The sequence below is a fragment of the Bos indicus x Bos taurus genome, chromosome 10 (assembly GCF_003369695.1).
Source record: "Bos indicus x Bos taurus breed Angus x Brahman F1 hybrid chromosome 10, Bos_hybrid_MaternalHap_v2.0, whole genome shotgun sequence".
Taxonomy (NCBI): domain Eukaryota; kingdom Metazoa; phylum Chordata; class Mammalia; order Artiodactyla; family Bovidae; genus Bos; species Bos indicus x Bos taurus.
In genome coordinates this window covers 49,669,492-49,695,778 of record NC_040085.1, presented here as the reverse complement: position 1 = coordinate 49,695,778, position 26,287 = coordinate 49,669,492, and the positions used below count along the sequence as shown (strand labels likewise).

At 37.1% G+C, this 26,287-nt stretch overlaps 1 protein-coding gene across 2 annotated transcripts in view; it reads left to right on the top strand.

The window, feature by feature from the left end:
• The window catches only part of UNC13C (unc-13 homolog C), a 706,036-nt gene that overhangs the window by 501,847 nt on the left and 177,902 nt on the right, over positions 1-26,287 (top strand). For both annotated transcript variants that reach the window (XM_027553963.1, XM_027553962.1), the window contains one exon: positions 6,175-6,260. In XM_027553963.1, the coding sequence (XP_027409764.1) occupies positions 6,175-6,260 (86 nt within the window). The remainder of the gene's footprint in view (positions 1-6,174; positions 6,261-26,287) is intronic.

Here is a 26,287-nt window from a genome sequence, read left to right as displayed (position 1 = left end):
ACAGTCCACGGGGTGGCAAAGAGTCAGACATAACTGAGCAACTTCACTCACTCATTCACCCATGTCTTACAAATTGTTTGTAGTTGGGTGTATTTTTTCCAACTAATTTCTGTATATATAAGCATAGAAATTCATTTAATAGTATTTATTTTTATTCTTTTTTTTTTTTTTTTTTTTACAAAATACAGGCTCATAATATGTATACTAATCTGTAATTTGCCTTGTTTGCTTAAAACTGCCTGACATTTATCTTTTCACGTCAGTACAGGCAGACCTATCTTGTTTTGTTTAATAGTTCCATATTGTTCTGTAGTTTTATATAACACCATGATGATGCATCCATGGAGAGGGAATTCTGAGCCACAGGAGAGAAGGGAGTGTAAATAACTAAAGTATTGGAATAGCATAAAAACTGAAAACTTGTAGAGAATCAGGCTTTTGGAAATCAGATGCAGACAGGTCCTGGATTTTCTTTTCTTTCTTTTTTTTTTTTTTTTTTGCTTGTTTTCTAGCCTGAAATGTACTTAGTAAAAAAAATTTTACTATTATTTTAATTGACATTTCTTTGAATATTAGAGTGGTAAGACTCTCTTATCTATGTTTGCTAGGTTTTTGTGAGTTTTTTTTTTTTCCTTTTTAGATTGTCCATTAATCACAGCCATTTTTCTAATATTTATCTTTTTCCTCAGATTTATAACAATTCTTATATTAGTAGTATTATCCCTTTGCCTTTTATATATCAAGTGTATATTTTTCTAGTATGTTGTTTTTATTTTAAATGGTAGTTTGGTTTTGGTTTAGGTTTTTGTTAAATCCTCAACAGTAATAATGAGAACCCTTAAACCTTAGTTTCACAAGAATGAAAATCAAATTTGACATTGCTTATGCAACTGAGAAAATCCTGACACAAATAGCTTATTTTTAGATTCTCCATTTGGAAGTTATCTGATTAAAAAGTCTAGATTAAAGGAAAATATTTTAAAAGTCGCTTTGAGAATCTTTTCTTATGGTAATTACAACCATTAACTGGGGTTGCATAGCTTATCTCTTCCACCAATTAATCTTTATCCTCCTTGAAAAGTACATACAAATCTTACTTTCTTCAAGTAACCTCTGTGAATGATTGCACCAGATATTCTTCTGCATCATATACTCTTAGCTTTATTGTGTTGAGTAATTTCTACTTAGTGCTGTACTATGTGCCTTTCCATTGTGATCCATGTTTTCTTTCTTTAACCAAAATATAGTTAATTTACAATATAGTGTTGCTTTCTGGTGTACAGCAGAATGCTTGTTATATATATATATATATTTTTATAAATATATAAAATTTTCAGATTCTTTTCCTTTATTGAATATAGTTCCCTGTGCTATATGGTAGTAGTCCTTGATGTTTATTTTATGCATAGTAGTGATCCTTGTTTCTTAAGATCACATCAACCCAAGTGTAGACAGCAGAATATAAAAACCAGTCACTCAGGATATCTTTGGCTCTTCTTGCCCTGGCTCACTGGTCTAGCTCCTCTGCATCCTTTCAGCTACAGTTGCTGATCCGCATTCTCCTTTTCTGTTTACGATCCATCTTCCTATTCCTCATGTTGCTCTTCTTTGATATCATGGCAGTCACCATCAGTCACAGCATACATCAAGTTTCCTGTCACTATTGCTGCTTGATAACAGAAGTTCTGAATCCTCTCTTGCCAAACTTGTTCAAACTGCTGCTTCCCATCTCTATACAGGCTGCAGAGTGACCTTCCATTGAAAATAAGCTGCTCTCACAGCCCCTAAGCACCAGTAAGGAGGAGGAGTTTTCTCTAAACTCTTAGTTTTCCAGAACTACTTTTTTCCACAACCAGCTCAACCTTCTCAGGCTTTAGCTTCTTTGCGGGACTTATCAAATGCACGTGTGTGTCTGTGTGTGTATATATATACATATATAATGTAATATATATATTTGTTTTTACTGCCATCTCTACACTACGTTGTAAACTTCTGAGGGGCAAGGATTGTGTGTTTTATTTAGTACTTAGCCTTCAATTAATAGTGACTTATTAACTAATGTTACTTATTAAATGCTAAACATGTTAACACTCATTTTTATTACATTACCTCTTATTTTACTGGTATAAAATTTTTATATTTTTTTCTAAAATAAGATATTACAAACTTGATTGAAGGTTTATTTGTACATATGCCTCCTTGAATTCAATTCCCTTCTCTACTTGCCCAAACCTAACTATTAGAATGTTTTATCCCCATGAATTTCTTTGTATCTTTATGATAGATTCATGCACATTGTTACATGTATCAGTTTTTTATTCTTCTTTATTGCTTAGTGGATTCAATTTTATGAATTTAGCTCAGTTTATTTATCCATTCACTGACTGAAATAATGACTTTCAACATATATAGTTTTTGTAAAAATACGTTTCATTTCTCTTGGATAAATGCCTGGAGTTGGACTGTTGATAAGTGTATATTTAACTTGATTGGCAAACTGCTTTCCAAAGGGACTGTCATATTTTGCATTCTTAGCAGCATTATATCAGAATTCAAACTTCTCTGCGTCTGTACACTTTCACCAGCCCTTGATATTGTCAGGTGTTGTTTTATTTTATTTTGAACTGTTTTAGTAGACATGTAGTGATATCATATTATAATTTTAATTTGAAAGTACCTAGTGACTAATTGGAGAAGGCAATGGCAACCCACTCCAGTGTTCTTGCCTGGAGAATCCCAGGGACGGGGGAGCTTGGTGGGCTGTCGTCTATGGGGTCGCACAGAGTCGGACACGACTGAAGCAACTTAGCAGCAGCAACAGCACAGTGACTAATTATGTTGAGCATATTTTCATGTGCTTATTTTTCCATCTAATTATGTTCTTTGCTCAATCATCATTCAGATCACGTGCCCATTTTTTGTTGGGTATTTTTTTTTTCTTATTATTGGGATTTGAAAGTACTTTGTATATTCCAGATATGTCCTTTATCAGATATGTGTTCTGCAGGTCAGTTACCTTTCTTTTCATTTTGTCAACAGTATCTTTAGAAAAGCAGGTTTTAATTTTCATAAAGTCCAATATATCAGTATTTTATGGTTTGCACTTTTTGTGCCAGATCTTAGTAACCATTGCCTGATCCTAGATCATAAAATTTTCTGTGTTTTCTTTTAGAAAATCTTTAGGTTTTATATTTAGTTCTCTGATTCATTTTGAGTCTTTTTTTTTTTTTTTTTTTCTTGTATGTTGTGAAGTTTGGGTCAAGGTTTACTTTTTTTTTTTTTTTGCATAGGGATATTTAACTACTCTAGCAGACATATTGCAAAGACTACCTTTTCTCCATTTAATTAATATAGCATTTTATTGAAAATTAATTGACCTTGAAGATATAGTATCTTAATTACTATAGTTTCATTGTAAGCTATGAAGATAGGTGATGTAAAACCTTCAGCTATTTTAATAAACACCATTTTTGCTCTTCTATTTCTTTTGCTTTACCATGTAAATTTTAGAATGGACTTGTCAATTTCCACAGAAAAAAATCTGCTAGAATTCTGTGTGAGACTGCATTGAATATGTAAATCAGCTTGGGAGAATTAATATTCTGACATTAAGTATATCAATTCATGAATACAATGTATTTCTCCATTTATTTAGGTCTTATTTGATGTTTCTCCTCAGTACTTTGCAGTTTTCTTTATATAAATCTTGTACATATATATTGTTAGATTTATACCTAAGTATTTAGGTATAAAGTATTTAATATATTTTGGTGCTATTGTAAGGAGAAGGCAATGGCACCCCACTCCAGTACTCTTGCCTGGAAAATCCCATGGATGGAGGAGCCTGGTGGGCTGCAGTCCATGGGGTCGCTAAGAGTCGGACACGACTGAGCAACTTTACTTTCACTTTTTACTTTCATGCATTGGAGAAGGAAATGGCAACCCATTCCAGTGTTCTTGCCTGGAGAATCCCAGGGACGGGGGAGCCTGGTGGGCTGCCGTCTATGGGGTCGCACAGAGTCGGACATGACTGAAGCGACTTAGCAACAGCAGTAGCAGCAGCTATTGTAAATGATACTCTTATTTTCATTTCAATTTTCAATAGTTCATTGCTAGAATATAGAAATACAGTGATTTTTGTATCTGACTTTGCATTCTGTAACCTTGCTGAACTTATTTAGTAACTGTTTTGTAGTATTTTGAGGATTTAGATTGTTTTCCTCCGAATAGAGTGTTTCTTCCTTTGCTATCTATATACCTCTTTTACTGTTCTTTTCCTTGACTGTGTGCAATCCATAGGAGCTCCAGTACAAGGTTCTGTAGGAAGAGAGAGTAAAAACCATTGCCTTGATCCTTTTATTATTGTGATGTTAGCTGTAGGTTTTTTGTAGATTCTTTTTATAAGGTTAAGGAAATTTCCTTTAATTCCTAGTTTTCATAGTTTTTGTTTTTTGTTTTGTTTTTAAGCATGAACAAATGTTGAAGTTTGCCAAATATGTTTTACTCATGTATTGAGATGATAAAGTTTTTTTCTTTAGTCTGTTAATAGGATACATTACATTGATTCATTTTTCAGTGTTGAACCCATGCTGCACTTCTGGGATAAGTTTCTTGGTCATGATGTATTATCCATGTATATATTGCAAAATTGAATTTGTCACCTGTTTTTGAGGATTTGCACATCAGTTTTATGAGAGAGAATGTGGTTTAGTTTACTTTTTTGTACAGTGTCTTTGTTTTTTGCATCAGACCACCATACACTTAATTAATACATTCTTTTTTTTGGATTCAAAAAAATTAGTGTAATAAATTTTCTCATTTTATGAGCTTAATCACTCTAAGTATACATTTATAGTTTTGTTGCTATGTATATATTACATAAAAATTAACATACTACAAATTGTGGGATATCTATAGCTATCCACAAATGAAACCTTTTGAAATAAATTACTTGTTTAAGGTTATTTTTATATTAATAGAGTAAAATTTATTGTTGAAAACTAATTTTGTGTATATGTAGGTTATATTAATTTTTTGATCATAGGAAGTGTTCTGAGTTTAAGTACTTAATAAATATGCATCTACATTTAAGTTTTAAAGTATCAGTTGAAATTATTAGATAAATTGATAGATGGAAGTTGAAAAGAACATTTGATAAAACATACTTTCCTTTGGTGAAGTAGTATGTAGGAACCATGGTCTTTTCTTTGTTGAGGTTATCCTGAGGTCATATTTATTTAAGTAACTCTTTATATCCCATTCAGGATCATATTTATTTATTTTTTTCTTTTTTTGATTTAAACTCAAAGATATAAATGAATGTGAGAGCTGCTTTTGTTACTTTACATATATATGCATATGTGTGTATGTGTGTGTGTGTATACACACACATCCTTATATATATATATACATACATTATTATGCATTATATATGTATTATACATTAGATATTAATATTATATATGTGTATGTGTATATTTATTATATATGTGTATATATATGTATATGTAATATATATGTATTATAGTTTGTTTATGTGTATACAGATATATGTGTATGCATTTTAAAATAATATGCATAAAATTTAATATATATGTATTTGTCAGAACAGTACATACTTTCGTATGTACTAGCAAGGTGTTTATAATGAATGAAATTATTTTCACTGGGCTTACATTACTTTGAGCCTTATCATGAGATTGAAAATACATACAAACAAAATTCATATTCAGCAGCAGTAGGAACATTGTCTTTGGCTTAAGCTTGTTTGATCTAAAAAACACAGCCTGCCTGGTAATTCTGAATCCTGACTAATGAGGTCTACCATGGACCATTTCACCAGAGAAGTAAGGAATCTTGATGAAATAATTTACTTTAAGCAAATATAGAATGGAAGCTACAGTCCATGTGGTCACAAAGATTTGGACACAACTGAATGACTAAGCACAGCACAGAATGGAAGCATTCAAGTTTGCTTCAAGAAAAATGGCTGTTGTGATAAAGACCACACTCATGTGTAACTTTTTTCCGTACCATTGATATTGAGAAATCTCATAAGTAAAAGTATTTATACTATATAATAATGATTGTGATATATATGTAATATAAAGTGTATTCTTTTCTCAGTCACATGTTTTTTCTTTTTGATCTACTAATGTATGTGTTTGGTTTTAGGTTTCCTCAAGAGCTGAACATGGGAAAAATAAGTGCTGAAATTATGTGGACCCTTTTTGCTCAGGATATGAAATATGCACTAGAAGGTAATTACAAATATTTAAACTTATTCTAATATGCGTTTTAGTTAAATTCTGATTTTGTGTTCTTGGTTTTAAATGTGAAGAATTGATGCATCAAAACATTGATTGTTGTGATCAGTTTAGTTCTAAAACTTATTTCCACATTGTAGAAAGATAATGATCACAAAGTATTTAAAACTGCTGAAGAGATACATATATTTTTAATCAAATGGTTTCAGTTGCAGAATAATAGTGAGTATTTAATTTGTAGAATAAGGTTTAGATGCAGGAATATTTTATGGCATAAATCAGATCACGTCAAGAGGATGGATGAGTGATATTTGTGCAGATATTTGTCTTCATAGACTTAGAAATGGTGTCTTAGAATGGGCAGGTTAAAGTCTGGCCAAAGCTGGTACAAGGACAATGACAGGACGCTTCACCAGAAATTCCACTTTCAATATACACAAATCACAGATGTAAAGCGAGGAAGATACAGCTCTCAGCCGAAAAACTGTAAGTTTCTTTGAGCACCCAACATTGTGTTTAGAGGTGAAGATAGAATGTTTAACCAGCCTGGGGTTCCTGCTCTCTAGGAACTTAAAATCTTGTAGAAAGTTTTCTTTGCACTTATTCAATGTATATTAAGGCCCTAGATGCTAAATACCCAGACTACACTCAATATGGAAGATACAACAGTGAACAGGCTGGCCATGGTCCCTGCCCTAGACAATATTATGGAGGACAGCTGCAAATATGCAAACGGTCACCATATGGGATAGTCAGGTGTTGGAGAAGACTCTTGAGAGTCCCTTGGACTGCAAGGAGATCCAACCAGTCCATCCTAAAGGAAATCAGTCCTGAATATTCTTTGGAAAATTGGACTGATGCTGAAGCTGGAACTCCTATACTTTGGCTACCTGATGTGAAGAACCAACTCATTTGAAAAGACCCTGATGCTGGGAAGGACTGAAGGCAGGAGGAGAAAGGGACAACAGAGGATGAGATGGTTGGATAGCATCACCAACTCCATGGACATGAGTTTGAGTGAACTCTGGGAGTTTGTGATGGACAGGGAAGCCTGGTGTGCTGGAGTCCATTGAGTTGCAAAGAGTTGGACATAACTGAGCAACTGAACTGAAAGATGATGGGCTATCTAGAGGTGAAACTCTGAAGTCAGACTTGGGACAGGGGGTGAGGCAGGTTTTCTAGAGGAACCTCCTCTGAGGAAGTGTTGTCTTGACAAAGAACTGAAGTTATATGTAGGAGTTCACTTTGGGAAGAGATGAACAGGAAGCATCTCTGTCTCTTTCTGGTCGAGGACAGTGCATTAGCAAGTAGAGTGAGCACAAGGTGTATTTGAGAAGAGAATTTAGCTGATTCTGTGAGCAAGAAGTAGCAAGAAATGAGGCTGGAGGAATTGGCAGGGACCAGCATGCAGTGCCTTTTGGGCCACAGTGAGGAGTTTAACTCTCTGCTAACAGAAATAAGAGCCCATAGAGAACTTCAGGAGGGACGTATCCTGTTCACACAGGAACTAAGAACAGACATCAGCATGGCAGATGGATTGGTAGAGTGGGTGCTCACTGTGCCACTGTTTTGCTGCTGTTGTTGTTGTTTGTTTGTTTTTAGTGTTACTAAAATGTAAGCTTGCTACTAGGCCACACAGAGGACACATACAGTACTTTTCCTTATTCAAAAAAGAAGGTACACGATAGATTTTAATACCTGGTTTTCTGGTAAAATCTAATTAAATAAATTAGGGTTTATCCTTAAACTTACACCACAACTTGCTCCAAGATGCAAACTCCTTTTTCTACAGTGAAGCATTCCTTCTCTATTGTATTAATCAATCCTGCTTTCTCTACCTCTGCCTCCTCTCAAACACACCCTTTTATACCACTCTGTTTTGGTTGTCTCTTTGGGACCCAAAAGGCATCTTAAGCATCTTAAATCAGACAGTAACCACCAGTCCACTAGACCAGTAAGTTTCTTCAGATAGCATTTACTCCCCTAGTCCTATCCCTGACACGTTACCACCCTCCTGATTGCCTATTCAGTTCAGTCCAGTCGCTCAGTCGCGCTGGACTCTGCGACCCCATGGACTGCAGCACTTCAATGTAGAATTCTTAATCTCCTCTGTCAAACCCTGCTTCTTTCCCTTGCCTCGTGATTAAAACTACTGGCACCACCATTCATCCAGTTACTTAAATCAAACGCAAAGAATTATCATGGATTCCTTTACTTTCCTCACACACTTGAAGCTCATTCCTGCCTTCAGGCTTTTTTTGCTAGCTGGTCTAATGCCTGAATTTCTCTTCCCACCACTCTTCTCCAGCAGCTCCGTGAGGCTCAATTTAATGGCACTTGCTCAAAATCTAAAGTAACCTCCATGAATAGCCTTATTTTAACCCTCTGCCTAGAAACTAATTATTATCCAATTTAGTTACTTAGGCTTACTTCTTATCTGTCTTCTGTACCACCATGTATATTTTTTTGTCTGTGATTTTTATCAACATATCTGTATTGCCTAGAATGATATCTAGTACATAGAACCTACTTAATCGCTATGTGTTGAGGCAATGAAGACTTTATCAGGTAATGCCAGCTCAGTGGAGTAGTGGGTAGGGGAAACTTCCGTTTGTGATCGTTTTCTGTGTGATGTTGGGTATGTTCTGAGACGGCAACACCTTTGTGTTTCATTGTCCTCACCTACAAAATGAAAAGTTCACACTGAATCAGAGGCTGGGCAGTGGGCGGTGGGGATCCTGCCCACACTTCACAGGAACTTGACTCTTTGGAACTGTTCCACAGTGGCTCTGCCACCAGGGCATGTTTTGTTTGGGCAGGGCCTCTATCTTTGCTTACATAACAACATTAGTGCAACTATTGGATATTTTATTTTACATTACCTTTGCTTAAAAAAAATAAGTAGTAATTTTAGTCAGCAAAGTAAAATATTTATGTTAGGAAAGTAAATCTCAAAAATTCAATGTTTACTTGAAACAACAATGAAATTAGGGATGCTACACATAAAGCACTGTAACTTTGAATGTTTATTGACTAGAGGTTATTCAGTTCAGTTCAGTCGTGTCTGACTCTTTGCAACCCCAAGAATCGCAGCACGCCAGGCCTCCCTGTCCATCACCAACTCCCGGAGTTCACTCAGACTCACGTCCATTGAGTCAGTGATGCCATCCAGCCATCTCATCCTCTGTCGTCCCCTTCTCCTCCTGCCCCCAATCCCTCCCAGCATCAGAGTCTTTTCCAATGAGTCAACTCTTCGCATGAGGTGGCCAAAGTATTGGAGTTTCAGCTTTAGCATCATTTCTTCCAATGAACACCCAGGACTGATCTCCTTTAGGATGGACTGGTTGGACCTCCTTGCAGTCCAAGGGACTCTCAAGAGTCTTCTCCAACACCACAGTTCAAAAGCAGCAATTCTTTGGCGCTCAGCTTTCTTCACAGTCCAACTCTGACATCCATACATGACCACTGGAGAAACCATAGCCTTGACTAGACGGATAGGTTAATAGTTTGTAATACTGTACAAAAACAGTACTCCAAAATGCTGAGATTGTATTATTGAAAGTCAGATCCAAGGTCAGTGGTAATTGGTAACCCTGTGGCTATCTTAGGTTTTTGGAGACAAGAATCTTTTGCTTAACGTATTTTTTTGTTTGCTTGACTTTCTATTAGCTGCTGTATTGAGATTTAATTCACATCCCATACAGTCCATCTGCTTAAGGTGTCCAGTTCACTATTTTGCACATTCACACATATTCTAAGCAAGTCATGATGAATGGCAGTTCCTGGTTTATGTATTATATCTTCTTCCATACCATATGAGAAGACTTTTGAGTGCAAAGATTGTATTTGTTATCTTTGTATTCACTGGACCTTAATGGAAACTCAGTCTGTGTTAGCTTACTTGAATTTCAGATAAGACAACCCTATAGAAAGAACCTTGGAGACAAGGCTGAATACTTAGGTTCAAATTTAACATTTGTAGTATTGATAGTTGGAGAGAGATCTGAGCCTGGAAAACCTAGTTTCCAAAAGTTTTCTCACTCAAGAGGCTACATCAGCTCTGGCAGTTAATGTATAACCTCTCCAAACGTGAATTTTCCTTTCTAAAAGAGGTAATACGAGTTCCTAGGATAGGGTGAGGTTTATATCATACTTTAAATGTTCTTTGCCAACTGGAAAGTAGTATGCTAATGGGAGGATACCATTATTATTATAATAAGGAATAAAAATTCATAAAAATCTCAAAATAGTCTTCTTTAGGGGTCATTTAAAACTTCTGGCAAAGTGTTTACAAATCCATGCTTATCCGTTCCCTATCTCTCCCTCCTTTCCTTTCACCATTTCCATCTATAGATAGCTTCTTATTGTGCCCTTTTAAAAAAATGTGACATAAATAATTATTGTTGGAGAAAATGAAGACTAGGACTACCTCACAGAGTAGAGGGCATACACAGAAAAACATTCTTCTGGCAGGCTCTCTCTACATGGTAATGTCTTACTCTCCCTATTTGCCTTATAGAATGTTGTTATAAAATTAATTTACTGTGGACGACTGTTTCAGGCTGTTGACCTAGAAAGATTCCATGTTGTTATGTAATTTGAGCTACATAGTTTGTCTAATGATTAAAGCATCTGAGCTCACATTGTAAGTAACCTCGATGAAGTTAGGTCAACAGAGAAGAGTCAGTTAAAATTTATAGACTTCAGGCTTTTTGATGCAGCTTTTTGCTTTACTTCATAAACTCATCAGCCACTACAAAAAGAATAATCTAATTTAAAAATGAAATGAGTTTTCTCCCAACTTTACTCAATCTATATTAGACATCTTATTTTGTTTTCCTATTTGACATTAATCATTTATAAATTTGATAAGCAGAAATTGATCATTATGGTGATAATTTGCTGAATAAGTCAGAGTAAATTATTTTACAGATTTTTTAAAAGATGTACTTTCTGGGAAAAAAGTCGTGTAGTAAGAAAAAATGGAAGAAATATTTCATCAAATGAAATATTTGATGAAATATTTCATTTTATAATGAAATGAGTGGTTTTGCAGTTCTTTTTTCTAAATAAGTTATTCTAAAGACTCTTATAATCTTTAGCTTGACTGGTTAAGTTCTAAGATTGCAATAAGTTAGATCTATATGTGAATTTTGTCTCCACTAGTTTCTATTTACTTATTAACTATAATTTTGGATAATTTATCATAGTAAGTCTCAGTTTCCATATTTTAACATTAGGGACAAAAATATCTACTTTATAAAGTTATTTTAAGGAGAAAGGAAGAAAGAGAGAGAGATTTGGGGGTGAGAAGGGGCTATTTCCCCAGTGTATAATAAATATCCAAATATTAGCCATTATCACACTCTTGAGGATTAGAATTTAGTAAACCAAAATTTGCAGATAATTTATAATACCACCAAAATGTCTAGATGCCTAAAAGTGACTGAAAGCTTTAATTGGGAATTCCAGTTGGCAGCTGACATTGTATTTGTCATCTTGGTACGGGTAGAAACTTGGTTGCCTGGCAATTCTTGTATCAGGGCAGTCCAGTTCAGGGCCCTAAAGTGTGCAAACATATGTTGGTGTTTTCAAAGTCTTTATTAAAAGAAACCCTGCTAGTCCCCAAGAGAGAAGCCAGATGGTGGATTGGGTCCACAAACATTCAGGTGGTTTCTAATTAGCAATTCTGTAGAAGAGTGCTTGGGATTCTTTAAGCACTACTTCTCAAGCTGGGATTTGTGGCTGGGCTTTAAATTGGATCCCGAAATTACATCTACATGTAAGGGTGAGTGGGTGGGATGGGAGAAGGGTGTCTAAGTCATTTATCAATTTCTCAGATGAATCTTTGAATAGAAAGCTAATTATAAAAGTCATTGAAAATAAATTAGTTAAAAATGACTGTTTTACTTAATTAACTTAGGCAGAGATGGAATTAATTATGACATACAAAATACAATCATCTTTCACCTGGCTTTAGTAAAGTTTCCCAGTTCAGAGCTCCTCAAACTTTAATCTGTACACTAGTCCCTGAGATGGAGAAGGCAATGGCACCCCACTCCAGTACTCTTGCCTGGAAAATCCCATGGATGGAGGAGCCTGGTGGGCTGCAGTGCATGGGGTCGTTAAGAGTCGGACACAACTGAGCAACTTCCTTTTCACTTTTCACTTTCATGCATTGGAGAAGGAAATGGCAACCCACTCCAGTGTTCTTGCCTGGAGAATCCCAGGGATGGGGGAGCCTGGTGGGCTGCCGTCTATGGGGTCGCACATGAGTCAGACATGACTGAAGTGACTTAGCAGCACCAGCAGTCCCTGAGAATCCTGTTAAAATGAAAGTTCTGATTAAATAGACCTTTTGGGGGCAGAGTGGTGGTTGTCTCCATTTCCAACAAAATCTGGCATGATACCCAGGCATCTGGTTAGTGTACCTCTCAACTAGTAGCAGCAAGGCTTCAACAGTGGGTGGTGGGGGGATGATGGTGGTATTAGTTCTGGACATCCATCTTTTTATCACCAATTTTTCCTGCCTGCTGTTCGTTATCATTTTGGTCCTCACCAATGGGTGAAGATTATCAGACTGCCTTTGTAATTTTTCTCTGTCTCATCATCTTAATAAGTACAACTGTGCTGTAAACTTTGCTTTAACCGTTTCCATGTACTGGCTTCTCTTGATGTGTGAATTTGAGTTTTTGCATATTGAATATCTTTAGAATGTCTTACTCTCTTATTTTGGGGGGCCTTCACTCAAAAAAGTATACTTTTTTATTGCCCTTCACCCCAGTACCGTTCCCAGCCCACCTTGCACATTGAAGAACATTGCCCTTGTCCTTGTCGGCACAGAACAATGAGAACACAAAGTTGTAGCCACATCTCTCCTGGCCTCACTGGCCTTGGTTCTACCGAGAGAACTGATCTGTTGGCCCCTGAATTTCTGTAGCTCCCTTAAAATATTCTTGTCCTTAACATCTTTCTGGTTTACCTCAGACCTAGTCTACCTCAAACTATTATTTCATACTTGTCATCTTTCTTGTCTTCCTTTCAGCAATTTTCTTCTAATTTTCAAGTTTACTCTCACAAATCACTGGTTGTCAATTTATCTTGATCTTCATTTTTTTGGTGGAAAAGATTAGCTTCTGACTAATTTCCACAGTCAGTAAAATTTCCCTGAAAAAAAAAAAACAAAAAAACCCGATAGCTTTTATCTCCTCTTTCCTACTCTTAAGCTTCTTTAATGGTATTGGAATGACAAAGATTAAAGCAATGCCTCTGTATTCTTCAAAGACTCTGGTTGGAGCCAAGATTGGTAGCACTTTGTAAAGGCTCTTCCAGGTCTCTTTTTATTACCATAGTAGATCTCAACCTGTTTGATGTCCTTTGCTGTTGCAACACTCCTCATAGGTACAGAAATTGCCATAAATATCAGAGATGTTGATGTTGCTCAACTAAGAAGAGATGACAGGTGGCTTTCCCTCTCCTATTGAGACTCTTCACTATTACTTTTGCCCAGAAACAGACAACTGTTGAATGACTCAAAGAAGTAGCACAATATTTATTGATAAATTATTAGCTTTTAATGGATAATGTCTTAAACCTGAATAAATTATATCCTATATTTCATGAGACTAATAAGTTATTTTCCTGTACTGAAAATTGTTTTGTTCAGATTAGGTAATTTGGCAATAGCTATAGTTCAACACTACTTTAGGATACTTCTACATTCCTGATGTTATTAAATAGCTTTATAAACGGTACTGGTTGCAAAGAGTTGGACACAACTAAGCAACGGAACTGAAACAGTACAATTGCTTCAGCTGAAAATTCAGTTCAGTTCAGTTGCTCAGTGATGTCATGCAACCCCATGGACTGCAGCATGCAAGGCTTCTCTGTCCATTACCAACTCCTGGAGCTTGCTCAAACTCATGTTCATCTAGTCGGTGATGGCATCCAACCATCTCATCTCCGGTCATCCCCTTCTTCTCCTGCGTTCAGTCCTTCCCAGCATTAGGGTCTTTTCCAGTGAGTCAGCTCTTCACATCAGGTAACCAAAGTATTGAAGCTTCAGTTTCAACATCAGTTCTTCCAATGAATATTCAGGAATGATTTTCTTTAGGATTGACTAGTGAAAACTAGGACGTCATAGTTGACCTCTTCTCTGAATCCTATTAGCAAATTTATAATAAAAGCTCTATATAAGAGTGTCTTTTAAAATTTTTCTGAGACTCTTACTTCTGTTCTTGTTCAGATACATTATCTCCCTGCTCCCACTTTCATGGTTATGATTCTTCCTTTGTAGATGCCTCCCAGACCACTGGAAAAGGTGCAAATTTCTTAGCATGGCTTATGCCCATTCCCTCCTCTCCTTTCTGTACCTGATTTCAGCCCTCATGCTTAATACTTTCCTCTATACACATACTGTATGCTCTAGCTACATGCAACTATTTAAAATTTCCCTGAAATCCTTCTATGTTTCTGCTTTAGGACATGTGCATGATGCGCACCGCCCCCCGCCATCCCCCGACCCCATCCCTTTTCAGGCTTGTTCTTACTTGCCATTCCCAGCAAAGACTCATGCATTCTTAAAAGTCCAAATCAAACATTACTTCTGTCAAGTTTTCCCTGAGATTATTGGGGATAAGTACTCCTTAGTTATTTTCCCATTATACTTCCTACTTTACCATCTATCCTTATATTATATATTACAAATACTTCACCCACCATGCCCTGAGCTTTTATTTGTCTTTGTGTGACTCTCCCTATTCTCCTTCCCATTCACTGACCCTTAATAAAAATGTTGTGAATCAATGAATGCAGGCAGGAATATAAGCCTATGGCTATAAACAGACAAAAGCAAAGATTTTCCATTCCCAAACTCTAATTTCCAGTCACAATTCAGCACAATCATACAACCTGATATAATCACTCATATAAAGGAGAAATATTTTCTAAGTATATTGTTGTTCAGTCGCTCAGTCGCGTCTAACTCATTGCGACCCCATGGACTGCAGCATGCCAGGCCCCCCTGTCCTTCACCCTCTCCCAGAGCTTACTTACACTCATGTCCATTGAGTCGGTTATGCCATCCAACCATCTCGTCCTCTGTTGTCCCCTTCTCTTCCTGCCTCCAATCTTTCTCAGCACCAGGGTCTTTTCCAATGAGTTGGCTCTTTGCATCAGGTGGCTAGAGTATTGGAGCTTCAAGCTTCAACATCAGTCCTTCCAATGAATATTCAGGATTGATTTCCTTTAGGATTAACTGGTTTGATCTCCTTGCAGTCCAAGGGACGCTCAAGAGTCTTCTCCATCATCACAGTTCAAAAGCATCAATTCTTTGGTGCTCAGCATTCTTTATGGTCCAACTCTTAAATCCACACTGGACTACTGGAAACACCATAGCTTTGACTATATGGATCTTTGTCAACAAAGTAATGTCTCTGCTTTTTAATATGCTGTCTAGGTTTGTCATAGGTTTTCTTCCAAGGTCCTAGCTTTTCTTCTAAGGACCTTTAAATTTCATGGCTGCAGTCACCATCTGCAATGATTTTGGAGCCCAAGAAAATATAGTCTGTGACTGTTTTCATTTTTTCCATCTAAGTATGTAGTCCCAATAATTATTTCCCCCACAGTTCTGGAAAGGTTTAGTACTTACACATGTGGAAAAAATCCTAAATCCCTTTCATTTACCCACACAAACTGTGTGTGTGTGTGTGTGTGTGTGTGTGTGTGTGTGTGTGTGTGTGTGTGTGTGTGTGTGTGTTGCTCATGCCTTTGTGTGTTGTAAGAGAAGTCAGGATTACAATGAAGTGCAGCTTTGCTTCCCTGACAAATTATGAAATACCTCTTCAATCACACTCTATTTATCAGTCCCCACGTGGTTTTCTACAACAACCCACTAATTTGTTTTGACATATCTTCACACAGAATTTCAAGTCTAGATTACTAGACAACAAATGAAAACAAAAACAGTTACCAGTTCTCAGTGCTCATTATTGCAAAAAGATCAATTCTATTCATTCAAATTATGGTTCACATGAGTCTCACCATGAACTGAAATATTTCTGAATGGATGTATCAACTTAGATGTGGCAGTTTATTTGGGAGAGTCTATTATATTATATTATAGTATATTACATTACATTACATTTGCCCCACACCCCCCAAAAAAAATTTTTTTAAAAAGGGAAAAAAATGTATTTGCTGGTATGTTTTAAGTTTTCCTGATTCCCTTGGCCAGTAGTTCTCAAAGTGTGGGTCCCAGACCAGCAAGCATCAGTGTCATCTGGGAAAAATGTGAGAAATGAAAATTCATGGATCCGCCCAGCACCTGTTGTTACAGATTGAAGCCCAGCAATCTGTTTTTTGTTTTAATAAGATCTCCAAGTGATTCCGATGCATGCTAAAGTTTAAGAACTTTTAATCCAGGAAATGCATAATCAACATGGCACCTTCTTCCATTGATGACCTGAACACACAATGATATTTTTAATTATAGTTGATTTACAATGTTGTATTAGTTTCAGGTATACAGCAAAGTGATTCAGTTACTTTGAATACATATATGTGTGTGTATTCAGATTCTTTTCCATTATAAGTTATTACTAGTTACTGAATATAGCTCTTGTGCTATACAATGTAGGTCCTTTTATTTATCTGTTTTATATATAGTAGTGTGTATCTGCTAATCCCAATCTATTCGGTTTTCCCTTTGGTAACCATAGGTTTGCTTTCTATGTCTGTGAGTCTATTTCTATCTTGTAAATATGCTTATTTATATATTTTTTGATTCTGCATGTAAGTGATTTTGTATGATATTTGTCTTTGACTTACCTCACTAAGTATGATAATTTCTTAGATATGTAATATTATCTATACCCATTTGTCTGTTGATGAGCATTTAGGTTGCTTCCATGTCTTGGCTATTGAGTTATATAATACTGCTATGAACACTGGAGTATGTGTATCTTTTCAAATTAAAGTTTTTGTCTTTTCTGGATATATGTCCAGGAGTAGGATTAGTGGATTATATGGCAACTCTATTTTTAGATTTTTTGAAGGAACCTCAATACTGTTTTCTGTAGTGGCTGCGCCAATTGACATCCCCGCCAAAGTGTAGAAAGACTCCCTTTTCTCCACCTCTCTCCAGTACTTGCTATTTGTAGACTTTTTTTGATGGCCATTCTGACTGATGAATGCACAGTGATTTTTGAAGATACTTAAGTAACTCAGAAGAATGTGCCTTATAATGAAAAGATAAAATGGAGAACTAGTATGGTTGCATCAACTATGTAACAACAAATTAGGAAAGAAAAACAAGTTCAAGGAGCAGATTGATTTGTTAATATCATTTTTTTTTTTACGTTTTTAAGTAAAGAGAAAGAAAAGACTTAAAATAATAAATTTTAAAAGAAGAGAATTTAATAGTAATTTTCAAGAAAATGAAGGGACAAAGGGAATGGACTGGGCCTAATTCATTAGCTTGAAACTCAGTGGGAATTACATGACAAGAAAGATATTGATGACTCAGCAGTGTAGGCATACAGTTCTTAGGTTAACCTAAGAGAAGTCCATGGCGTATTCAGTAACATAGAGGAAGTGAACCTCCATTACAAAAGAATGAAAAAGTCGCTTATTATGTTTAGTGCCCTAATAAAAAGAAAACCAGAAACATATACACCATTTATGTCAAGTCATTTTTCATTTTTTTGCCTTGGAGTCAAATTTCAACAGGGGCAAATAAATTTCCTATTGTGTTTACATCTTTCTTAAATAGAGAAAAACTCAATGTATTTTGAAACATTTAATGTTTTTTTTGGTACCATAATCCTGCAAAAGCCAAATGTAGAAAGTGGAGAACTATTAATAGCTTTACCATTTGTTTATGTTTTATTGTTCTTATCAGGGTGACTTTAACTGGGGATTTTGGTAAAGCTTTGCATAACAAAATTTCCCACATTTAACTATCCAGCATGCTTCATATATATTTTACAGAATTTTTTAATTAAGTAGAATGACCTTACCAGTGACAGTCTCAATTATGTGAAATTCTGAGCTCTCTGGGGAAAGGGACCATGTTGACAGTATTCAGTCCTCAGCACATATCTGGCTCATTAGTCATTCAGTGAAAATCCAAAGTGCATGAAAACAGTGTGCGTATGAATATGTGTGTAGGTTAACTATATAATTCAAAGTGATTTTCATCCGTGTTAGTGCCAGGGACTGCACATTGGTAAAACTTTCTGTATGTTTCCAGTGCGTTCTGTATTAAAGTGCATTATTCATTACTTGAATTGTCCATATTGATATTTGGACAACAGCATGGTAAAGCTTCAGTTCATCAAGATCTCTTTCATCATGTAAGCCTTTGAGATTCAACCCTTAGCCAAAGGCTTTCCAACATATGACAGTCTATTTCACATTAGCAAGCACAGCACACAAAGCATATGGTAAAACTCTACTTCTATGAGATAGAGTCAAATTTTATCCATCAAACAGATTTCACAGGCTGGTAATACAAATCAGCTGTCAAGCTATTCTCTAAGGTCTAAAACCTTTAGCTGCCATCCCCAGTGGAATTTAATGGGTAAATAGAAATCATTGAGAATAAATGTTAAAAAAAAAACAGGGCAAGATCCAGGTAGACAGATGTATTATAGCTCCACCTTCCTCCACTTGTCTTATTCTTTCCTCTTACTCCCCACCTGTCTTGACCCAATCTTTATTATCTTCTCAAACATCTGGTACACTCATAACTTTCCAGCAGATTGAATATACTAGGGTGTTTGGGACATCTTACTTATCCCTTCCAAAAGAACTGAAATCAGAATAAGGAAGTAAAAGAATTAAAATTTAAAACTGGGAGAGGTAGGGTTGGCAAAATAAATGCTTACTCTGCCGAGCTGGAAGTGGGTACAAACAACAGGAAATAAAATGGAAACTAGACATGAAGCTTACCTGACCCTGCTTTTCACCTTCCAAATATGTTATTTCTCAGATACTTAGGGGTTTCTTGCCTCCTTTCATCTTTACTTCGAAGGAAAGCATTAGTGTTCATTCAAATGACCTAAACTGGGGCACCCTGCGCCCTGCTCACACTTAAAATAGATGTATTTTGCAGTTTCTTCCTCTCTGGAAGCTCCCCCACACCCCGATCATTAGGCTGAAATTACTTGTTTTATATTTCTGGAGTAGACAGAGAGGGTAATCTATGTGGGTAATTAATCTAAAACATGTCTAAACTGTTTGGCCTCTAAATAACAGGAAAGAAAAAATAGGTATTCAGGAGTGTTTATAATGCTATTATTAATCTCACCCTGTAATCATCTACTAACTAGTCTTATAGCTGATTTCAGTAAAAATTACTTAAAATATGTTGATCTGAGTACTGTATTGTGTTCATTAGATAGTTGTTCAGTTCAGACGCACAGTCATGTCTGACTCTTTGCTACCCCATGAACTGCAACATGCCAGGTTTCCCTGTCCGTCACCAACTCCTGGAGCTTACTCAAACTCATGTCCATCAAGTCGGTAATGCCATCCAACCATCTCATCCTCTGTTGTCCCCTTCTCTTCCCACCTTCAATTTTTCCAAGCATCAGGGTCTTTTAATATGAGTCAGATCTTTGGATCAGGTGTTCAAAGTATTGGAGTTTTAGCTTCAGCATCAGTCCTTCCAATGAATATTCTCAACTTTTTTCCTTTAGGATGGACTGGGTGGATCTGCTTGCAGTCCAAGGGACTCTCAAGAGTCTTCTCCAATACCACAGTTCAAACCCATCCATTCTTCGGCTGGGAAGTTAGATTTTGTCCCTTCTGCAATATCTTATTGCTCACGCAGTTTAGCTATATTCAGTGTAGGAGGGGATGTACAAGGCCATGAACTCCAGGAGGTAAGGGTCACTGGTGCCATTTTGAAGGCTGGCTTACTCACAGAGTTAGTATTTGCCTCTCTGATAATTTATTTATAATATTAGATTTTTTTTTACATTAGGACAGGCTTTTATTGTATTGATTTTTAAACAAAAGTTACAATCAATGGGGATAAAACCAACTTCTTCCTTTTACTGCTTTCCTTAAGCCCCTATCCCTACCACAAGAAAGAAGGTCAGCATGAACCACTTCTTGAGGTTTTTTGAAGACAAATTCATTGCCAAGATGCTAAGGCTCATGTTAGCTCTCTCTAGTTACCAAGCTAAGCTCCTCAGGGGAGGGAAGTCTGCTTCCTTGAGATGAAATTAACCCTACACTCACCAAGGCAGGCACTCATCTATCTCTTGCTCTCTTTTCATTACAGAGCAGTGATTTTCATCCCTGGCTGTAATTAGAATCACCTGGACTAGATTCTAGAATTGAAAAAAAAAAACAAAAACACCCCAGGTTTATAATCGTATTTAGCAATCATCTATTTAGCACTTACTAGGCTCTTCTTTCGGAGAAGGCAATGGCACCCCACTCCAGTACTCTTGCCTGGAAAATCCCATGGACGGAGGAGCCTGGAAGGCTGCAGTCCATGGGGTCACTAGGAGTCAGACACGACTGAGCGACTTCACTTTCACTTTTCTCTTTCATGCATTGGAGAAGGAAATGGCAACCCACTCCAGTGTTCTTGCCTGGAGAATCCCAGGGACAGGGGAGCATGGTGGGCTGACGTCTATGGGGTCGCACAGAGTTGGAAACAACTGGAGCGACTTAGCAGCAGCAGCAGCAGGCCCTTCTTTGGAGAAGGCAATGGCAACCCACTCTAGTACTCTTGCCTGGGAAGTCCCATGGACGGAGGAGCCTGGTAGGCTGCAGTCCATGGGATGGCAAAGAGTCAGGCATGACTGAACGACTTCACTTTCACTTTTCACTTTCATGCATTGGAGGAGGAAATGGCAACCCATTCCAGCGTTCTTGCCAGGAGAATCCCAGGGATGGGGGAGCATCGTGGGCTGCCGTCTATGGGGTCGCATAGAGTCAGACACAACTGAAGCGACTTAGCAGCAGTAGCAGCAGCAGGCCCTTCTTTAAAAATTATGCAAATATTAACTTATTTGAACTTCATAACAAGCCCATAAGGAAAGTGCTATTACTTTAGCTCCATTTTATACGTGAAGAAATTGAGGCACAGAGAGGTTAATTATTTTGCCCAAAGTCACACAGCAATTGAATAGAGGAGCCAAAACTTCAGGGAGTTCTAATATATATCCAGGATGGAACGCCACTACTCTTAACTAAGTTTTTTAAGGCTTTTGAGTATCTGATGAAATATGCCCGCTCCATTATCAGAAATATGCCCATAACATATACACATGGGCATATATGTAAAATATGTGTTTTCACATATATGTTAAATATTTTTAACATATATGTGAAAAATGCACATATATCCTTTCAGGGATATGTATGTAAATCCCCCACAGTAGTTTTGTTAGACTTTTCCCTGGGGCCCAAGAACCCCAGATTAAGAACCTTTTCTTGTTAGAGCACCTGTTTTCCGTGGACCAGTATGACCTGGCAAGTGCTTAGAACTGCAAATCCTTAGGCCCAAACCCTAAACCTACTGAATAAGAAATTCTGAGCATAAGGTTCAGCATTCCCTATTTTAATAAGACTTCCAAATGAATCTCATGTGTGCTAAAGTGTGAGAAAACACTGTTCGAGAAGGCTGGTATGTGAAAGCAAATGATTAATCAATGACCCTAGCTTCATGGTTCTGTAAAGACATCTTACTGTTTTTTCTTCATGATTAGGCAGATAGAAATTTTCCTCTGTTAAAACTTGATTTCTTTGGTAACAATGATCACCAAAGGAAAGTCCACTACTGGTATTCATAAAGTACATGCAGTGCCTAGGTGCTCGGTCATGTCCAACTCTCTGCAACCCCACAGACTGTAACCCACCAGGCTCCTCTGTACTTGGGATTTTTGCAGCAAGAATACTGGAGTAGGCTGCTATTAAAAGTGTCCATTAATAATTATACAAATAAATATATAATTATAAAATTGAATCAGGAGCATGGATGAAAAGTATATCTGTTAGATCTCAAATATATGTGTTAAAAATGAACCTCTAGAATTAAAAACCCCCCACCTAAATTCTATTCATGTCTTGGCCGTTGTCATTCTTAAACCTTTTGGTGGCATTTTGGGGAGCTCCAAAGAGCTACAGTCCTTTAGGTCTCAGCACAGAAAGAATTCAATGAGAATAAAAGTGATAGATAAGAAGTGATTTATTAGAACAATACATACTGGCTTTACGAGCAACAGGGGAGAGGGTGCTGAGTCCTCAGAACTTAGTAGACTGTGGTTTTATATTCAAAGGAAAACTGGGGAGAGGAAAAGACCACCCTCTTCCTTATTCCTGAATTTACGTCATCATCAGCTTCTCCTGCAGGTAGGGCAGGGGAGTTTTCTTTTCCATATATGGTCAAGCTGGGACTGTCACGGCACTACAGAAAAGTTATTTCAGACCTAGTACAATGAGGGTCTTTACTTTGTACTCTATATATCTTTTCATAAATTATTTTTTATTTTTTCAGAGAACATCTCCTCTGTGTGTGTGTGTGGCCCAGTTGTGTCTGACTCTTTGCAACCCCATGGACTGTAGCCCACCAGGCTGTTCTGTCCATGGAATTTTTCAGGCAAGAGTACTGGAGTGGATAGCCATTCCCTTCTCCAGGATATCTTCCCAACCCAGAGATCGAACCGTAGTCTCCTGCATTGCAGGCAGATTCTTTATCATCTGAACCACAACGGAAGCCTGAGAGCATCTCCTACAGGTCATTAACTTATTGAGCTCACTGGGCAGGATGTGGGTCTCATGCCATCCTTGTTTTACTGTTTTGGGGCCTGTCTCATGCTTCTGAGGCATGGCTTTGTTGCTAACCAGGCCTGCTTTCTTGAGTAATCATTAACTTTCAGGGGTCTCTCGTAATTTTTTCTGTACTTACAATTCTGTAGTGGGATTAATTATTTAATTACCTACTTTGTCCCTTTACTCTGTTGGACTTCCCTGGTGGCTCAGACAGTAAAAAATCCGCCTGCAATGAGGGAGACCTGGGTTTGATCCCTGGGTTGGAAAGATCCCCTGGAGGAGGGCATGACTACGCACTCCAGTATTCTTGCCTAGAGAATCCCCAGGGACACAGGAGCCTGGCAGGCTCAGTCAATGGGATTGTAAAAATTTGGACACGACTGAGTGACTAAGCACAGCATATCGATTCCAGCAAAAGATGCTGTCATTTGTATAGTGTTTAGACTTCCTTATTTTTTCACTCCACCACCATGTACAGACATACAACACCCAGATATCCATAAGCAAATGATACTTCTTCTACTTCCAAAACACGTCTAGCTATGTATACTTCTTTCCATCTCCACTACCTCCAATTAGTTCTAGCTACAAACCTCCTTTGCTTTGACAGCTGCAATAACCCTAAACATTTTCACTCATGCTTTCCATTGTGCTCATAGCATCCAGACTGACCCATCACAGTTAGATTAGATCTGGACATTCTCTGGCATATAAAGCTGCCCAAATCTTTCCCTTTCAATAGACCGAAACCCTTTTTCTTAAACCGTGGCTTATGTCACACTGTGTAGTTCGACTCTGTTCACCCCCAACATCTCTTTCTCTTTTCCTCTCATTTACTGGTAAGCACGCTGTCCTCACACTTATTCTTCAGCTGGGCCAGATTTTCTTCTTTAGCAGAGCACTCACATTGGCTCTTCCTTTCACTTGTAAAGCTCCTCCCTGCTCTCAGTATCTCGAGACCTTTCCCTCTCTGCATGCCTCAGTTCACATTTCATTCCTCTTCATGACCTGCCCTGACCATCCCATCCCCCACTCCACTCCCTCAAAATCCACTCCCCTTTTTCCTTTAAACACTTATTGTATCAATCATTTTATTTAACCTATTTATTTGTTCATTTGTTCATACTAATTTTTTCTCTTTCTCTTACGGAACTTTTTGTGTTTGGGTCATAATCCAAAGTAAGAACTACATTTTTACAATAACACAGTAGATACACACACAGAGATACACACATACAACCAGAACAAAAGTTTCATGGTCCATGGGGTCTTGACAAGGATAGAGGTAATGCAAACTCTCAAAATTTATTTCTTATTCTATTTTTTTCAGTTTCATATGTATATACATATATGTATATAATAAAATCATATAATACATATAGTTTATTTATAATACTCTACATTGACTTCATGACCCATTGATGACTTGAGCCAGCAGTTTAAAAACACTGTTCTTAAACTTAAAAACAAGCATTATGGATTTAGATACCTTATACTTCCATTTGTAAATGAATCCTCACTCCTAGAACATGGTAGGTATTCAGAATCTTTGAATCATTTAAAATACACTGCAGTAAGACTTAAATTCCACAAAAGATCATCTGGACTTATTTCCATATTCATGAATTTTCAAATACCAATAGAGCATAGACATAATTTCTCCAATAATAATTGGGAATTTGACGCAATTTTGGTCTTGGTTTGGGGTGCCTAGCTCTTTATTTTTACATATCTATAATGGGAATGTTATATTTAAGCACACTTTGTTTCTCCTAAAACTAATTAAGATATCAGTGGTCAATTACCATATCCCTTGGGCAAGGTATTTTTGGAGCACTTGAATGTGAAGTCTGTAGTAGGTCATAATTGCCAGGAGGAAAATGTAGTCAAGAGTTCAGTCAAGAAAATAAGGTGGATATTTCCTGAAAACAAAGAAGTGTGTTTGCATGTGTCAATAACATAGTAAGCTATCATTTGTATGAAAAGTATGTATTTAACTCTTGATTCCCAACCCCCACCCCCCACCCCCCACCAGCGTTGTTTTCCTGCTGTTAATATTCAACCACACCTCACCTGGAAAAAGATAAGGAACAAGAAGACATGATGAAGCCTCAAGTAGACTTTTCTTCCCTTTTAGCAGTTTTTGTTAAAAAAAAAAAAAATCAGAGAAATAACAAATTGAAGGTAATTGTTAAAATTAGTTTAGAAAAAGTCAATTTAAACAGGAAATATAAATATTTAAATATCTTGGCCATAAGATTCTAATTTCTGCCTTGCGGCCCTGGTGGATATTAAAGAAGACAAGACTATTTAGCAATACATGGACATTATCTAAACTACTTTTACTTGTAGAACTTGTAAAATTTAATATCCTCATTAAATCAAATCAAATCAATCACAAGTGCAGCAGTGCATGCAGATGTACAGATCCAGCCACAGAATACAAATATCTATAACTTCTGAGGTAATATTTTGATCACAAATCCTTGTCTTTATTTGGAGATTCCCAAAGCCCAGCCAGTGAAAATGTTTTGGCAACAAACCTGGGGAGGTCATGGCATTTGGTATAAAATCAGTTTCCAAAACCTTTCTCCTGATAAGGAGCCCAGGAAACCATGCTTTTGCCATGTATTTTATTTGGAGACCTTCCAGGGGAAGCTCTGAACGAGTGATCACCTGTTGGTTTTCTTGGGATGATTGCTAGTCACAGACCACTTTGCCTGGTTATAATTTGAGAAGGGGAAAGGCCCTGTGTGAAGTCCCTTTGTCATTTAGAGCAGAGCTTGAAAGCATAATAGACAAGATGCACATATTTTTCACTCTATGAAGAAACTACCTGTGGGTGGCTTGTGGTGGTGTAATGTCAGACTTACATCAACCCCGTAACAGCAGACTATTCAAGATGGAAAAGAGCTGAAATAAGGGACAAGAGGAGAGCAATTCTAGAAGCTTAGTGGGAGAGGAAGACAGGGATTATACCTATTGACAGTCTGATGCTAGAACAGAGCAGGTTGGAACATGGGGATGCTTTGGAGAGAGAACAGAGATGTGTCATGTAGAAGGTGAGCCCACTGGGCTGTGCATTGTTTTGGGAAACCCCTCCTGCATCTCCCCACGAGACTTCAGTGCACTGTGCATTGCTTGTCGTTGGAGTGTTACAAAAGGCTAATCCTGACTTCCAAATAGGTCCAAATAGAGCTGAGGCTGACAAGCTACACAAACGATATGTA